General features: G+C 36.6%; 1 protein-coding gene across 1 annotated transcript; it reads right to left on the bottom strand.

The window, feature by feature from the left end:
- Window positions 1-563: 563 nt before the first annotated feature.
- Window positions 564-713, bottom strand: LOC101571840 (keratin-associated protein 20-2-like). The gene has a single exon (XM_004646321.1). The coding sequence runs from the start codon at window positions 711-713 to the stop codon at window positions 564-566; it is 150 nt and encodes a 49-aa protein (XP_004646378.1).
- Between the last annotated feature and the right edge of the window lie 4,283 nt (window positions 714-4,996).

Here is a 4,996-nt window from a genome sequence, read left to right as displayed (position 1 = left end):
ACTACTAAGATCACTACTAACATCACTGTCCAAGACATCACTACTGATCATCCTCCAGGCAGAATATTTTTAAAAACTGAAAAGCCTTTCTCAATGATAATTGATATAGTTCAACCACTGTTGTTTCTCCCATTCTTCAACACCCCACCCCACTCTACCTTCTCTCTGTCTTAATATCTTTCTCTTACACAGCACAACAAATGCACACATGTGATGAATCACACTAAAACAATGAAGCATATAAAGAAAACAGCAATCAATAACAACAATTATGATGAAATCCTTTATTTAATAATGAATCTGTTTACATAAAACTTGAGAGTCCAACTTGATTATATTTTACATAGCATTATAAAAATAATACTAAAATTTTTCTACAGCATTTCACATTCAGTAGACACTGATGAATTAAAAAGGCATGTTGTATATTTTTGTTTTTCATGTACTAAAATATGTTTTTGGTGTTTTAAAGATATTAAAAATTTATCCTGTAAAAATAATTGGAGACTTTTGCACTAAATCAGCAGCTTATAGTGAATAGGCTAAGACACTCTGGGAATTCCTCAGTAGAAGCCATAGGTCCAGTATCTCCTACAGCACAGGGGGCGGCAACAGCCATAGCCATAGCCACCATAACCACCATAGCCATAGCCACAGCCTAGGCCACCATAGCCATAGCCCAGGCCACCATAGTAGTTACCATAGTAGCACATGGTGTCAGCAGTGGACAGTTCAGTTGATGATCAGGAAGTGGGTGTCTTGGTCTGGATGTCACTGTCTTCAGGGACCTTTTATACTGCCTTGGTGGTGAGCAGGGAAACTCCAGGCAGTGCCACATCATACTATTTGACCAATGAGCCTCAGACAACATCAGAATGATCTTTACTAATTGTGGAAACAAGGCCCTGGTGACTGAACTCATCTTGTTCCTATGCCAGGAATCTGCCACCGATTATGGTGTTTAAAAAAGAAACTCATGTTCTATTATAAGCTTCCAGTTTGCTCTATATTTAGTTATTTCTGGACATATGTTATAATTACAAGTCATCATATAAATCATCAAAGTAGGTAACCCATTTTGTTTTCTTTCTTTCTTTCTTTCTTTCTTTCTTTCTTTCTTTCTTTCTTTCTTTCTTTCTTTCTTTTCTTTTTTTTCTTTTTTTTGCATAACTGGGGATTGAACTCAGGCCCTCGCACTTGCCAGGTAAGTGCTTATTCTACTGAGCCATCTCCCCATCTCCTTGTTTCCATTCTTTCATAAGGATTAGTTTTTCCTTTCTCTCTTTAGCCTCCCTTCCTCCCTCCCTTCCTCCTTTGCTTGCTTGCTTCTTTCCTTCCTTCCTTCCTTCCTTCCTTCCTTCCTTCCTTCCTTCCTTCCTTCCTTCCTTCCTCCCTCCCTCCCTCTCTTCCTTCCTTCCTTTCTCCCTTCAACCCTTCTCTTTTCTCTGTTCAACCCTTCCAGTTTTCTCTCTTTATACCCTATACTTCCTGAAATGCTTTTCTCCAGCAACTTCTTGATTTTTATTCACATGGGTTGTTATTGCTAATTTTGCAGTGAATACTATCATATGTGTGTGCAGTGGAAGATTAATCTGAAATTATTCTTCAAGAAAAATGATTTCAAACTTCCAAAACATTCATTTTATGGGTAGTAACACTATATATTCTCTATTTGCCACTCTACATAAATGCACTGTAGATACAATTGTGAAACTCCCCCTTCAGTTAGATGTTCCATCTATAACCTTTACTTATTTTTTAAAGACAGTGTTTAGCTTTGAAAAGGCAAGGACCACAGATACCTCCTGTCTACAGTGAGCTTAAGGCAACTGATGGTAGTCACCATACTTTATATTTATTTATTTATTTCTTGGTGGAAATGGGGATTGAACTCAGACCCTCGCACTTGCCAGGCAAGTGTTTATTCTACTGAGCTATCTCCTCAGTCCGGTAGTCACCATACTCAAAGGGGAAGGGACGTACAGTTCTGCACTAATGATGTGAGAAGAAAGAAAATCTCCTGCTCTTTAATACCGAATTTAGGGTTACACAAACTCTAATAAATTTCTTTGGGCGTAGTATTCTATAGGAAAACATACACATGCACTCATTTCTATGTATTCTATGGCTATTTTGACACAACAACACACAAATGAGTTTTGAGATATTGAATGTCTCCAGGTTTCAAATAATGGCTTTTCATTCTCACAAAACTTTGTATCTTTTCCTCAAGCTGATATGTAAGAACAATTACATTCCTTGTGTATATACAACTTTTCCAAAAGTTAACTTTTTGCCTCTAATTGTTCCACTAACCAATCAGTTTTTGTATTTTCTGATTTTCATGGATACATTGATTTATGACAATCTGTTGCAATATATGCTAATATTTCTCTTTCCTGGTGAGGTCAGTACCCTAGAGCTTTGTATTTTGTGTATATTGATTCATATAGGTTCACTTATGTCCTGAGCTCTTTGTGAGTGTGTGTGTGTGTATGTGTGTGTGTGTGTGTGTGTGTGTGTGTGTGTATTTTAGGGAAAGGTCCACAGGGTGTTCAAGGTCTCACTGCTAGATAGGACTCGTAGTGATTCTCCTGTTTACAGCCTCCCAAGTCCTGGAATTACAGGCACGCGCCATCACGCCCAGTCTCAATGTCTGTCTCAGGGTGCCCCAGGGGCGGGGCCGGCACAATAGGCACGGGAGATCGAACCCCAGCTCTGATCCAACCCTTGGCCCTGAGCTCTACGTATCTCGGGAACTACATGTATCCCATTAGTTTCATGTATATTGTTTTCTGTACATGAAAAACTCCAAAGCAATTATAATTATTAGTACATGATTAACGTTCCTTTTCATTTTAATTTCATTACTTTTTAATGTAGTTTTTGTTTCAGTTACTTCTGTTCTTCCTAATAAATCAACCATTTCTAATTCTGAACAATTAGAAAATACATTTTCTGGGGCTGGCGAGATAGCTCAGCAGACTAAGCGCTTGCTTTTGGAAGCTCAGGAACCAGAGTTCTATCCTTGGTCCCGCATGCTGTGTCGGCCCTGCCTCTGGGGTGCACTAAGCTGACATTCGCGTCTGGACATGGTGGCGCATCCCTGTAATCCCAGCGCTGGGGAGGCTGAAAAACAGGAGGATCGCTACAAGTCCAAGCTGTGTAATGACACCCTGTACCAAATACATAAATGGAAAAAAAAAATCCCACTACTTGAGACAACTTAATTTTTTCTCCATCATAAGGAATATACTTGATATTTTACTTATTTTTTTACTTTATTTTATTATATGAGCAGTTTTGATCATAAGAAATTCTAGATTGTTGGCTATGCTTAATTGTTCTTAAGGCATTACTACTTTTTCTTTCAGTCTCTGTAGAAGAATTTTACTGTCAGTCTTATCTCTTTGTAGGCAACATTTATTTTATTAAAATTAAGATTTTGGGGCCCCAGGGAGATAGCTCAGTAGAATAAGCGCTTCCCTGGCAAGCACAAGGGCCTGAGTTCAATCCCCGGTTCTGAAAAGAAAAATAAATAAAATTTTGGCTTTGCACATAATTTTTAGTTAATGATGTGTATGTCTACATGATATTACTGTTTTCTATTTAAAATTTTACGTTATTAATACATGTTTGCAATACATAAAGTTTGTATTCCTCTAAGGGGTATTTGCAGATACACAACAACTTAATTCTTTTCCGATCTTCCTCTCCTCCCCACCCAGCTCGCTCTGCCCACTGCTTCTTGCCCTCTCCATTCTTTTGATTGCTATTATTATTTTTTAATTAGCAAGTCTTCCTCTTCACAATGAAGGGCTTGGTGATTTTGTAGAGAGATGTTCTGCTGTACTTTTTTCCTTTTCTGAATTCTAAATACTATGTAACTTTCCATTTCATGAGATCTTACACATTCTTTATTCTCTGTTTAGTGTATTTTATTTTTTATTTTTTTAGTTTAGCCTATTTTATTCCACTTTTTCTTATTTGTACTGATGTATGTCTGTTTTATAATTTGTGCAATTTATTGAATTCTTAACTATTTTATTTTGCTAAGAATTAAGATTAAAATTTGATTTTGCACTGAATTTTTCTAGCTTAATATATATAGATAAATTTCCTTTTGGAAGATGTAGTAGGGGCTGGGGAGATGGCTCAGTGGAATAAGTGCTTCCCTGGCAAGCGCAAGGGCCTGAGTTCAAACCCCGGTTCCGAAAAAAAAAAAAAAAAAAAAAAAAAAAAAAGATGTAGTAGTTGTATCTATTTTAATATTGCAAATCCCAATATGTTGCTTACATTTAGTTGGATTTTATAATTTCTTGCTTCTTTTATATTCTTATTCAGGGTTTCATATGGCCAAAATTTAAATTCCCATCCAAAGTAGTGCTGGATTTCACCATATGGATCTGTGTAGCTCCCAGAAAATATGCATTTGTCCGAGTTCATTGAATTGTTAACAACATTACTCACCTTTGTAGAACTAGAATTTAAATTTAATTATGATGAATCCAGTTTTATATTGCAAATATCCTTTTAATACCTTTGTTATCTTTTGTTTATTAATTATGTCTATTATATTTTCATTTGCAAAGTACAATATGTTATTCATTTTACTTTGACTTTATTATGTTTCCTCTTTTCCATACTTCAACAAAATACTCTATTGACATTTTTTATGAACATTACAGGGGATCCAAAAATACACAGGATTTCACCTAGCTTTTTTTCACCTAAGCTCTTAAAACAGGTATGATTGGGCTGAATGTGGTGCCCCTTGCTTGTAGTTCTGTTGCCCTGGAGGCTAAGTTGAAGTAGCACTTGTGCTTTGAATTTTTTGAAATGCAACAGAGAAGAAGTACAGATTCAACTACAAGAAAGAAAGAAGGAAAGGAAAAAAGAATGAGAAAGGAAGGAGGGAAAAGGAAAAGGAAAAGAAAGAGAAAGACAAAAAGACAGAAAGAAGGGAAAGAGGGAGGGAGGGAGGGAGGGAGGAAGG

Source organism: Octodon degus, unplaced genomic scaffold, assembly GCF_000260255.1.
Source record: "Octodon degus isolate 3935 unplaced genomic scaffold, OctDeg1.0 scaffold00264, whole genome shotgun sequence".
Lineage (NCBI taxonomy): Eukaryota > Metazoa > Chordata > Mammalia > Rodentia > Octodontidae > Octodon > Octodon degus.
This window is presented reverse-complemented; position numbering and strand designations above follow the sequence as displayed.

What these genes read in the sequence shown, in the direction of transcription:
- LOC101571840 (XM_004646321.1), bottom strand. Translation starts at nt 713, where the DNA reads ATGTGCTACTATGGTAACTACTATGGTGGCCTGGGCTATGGCTATGGT.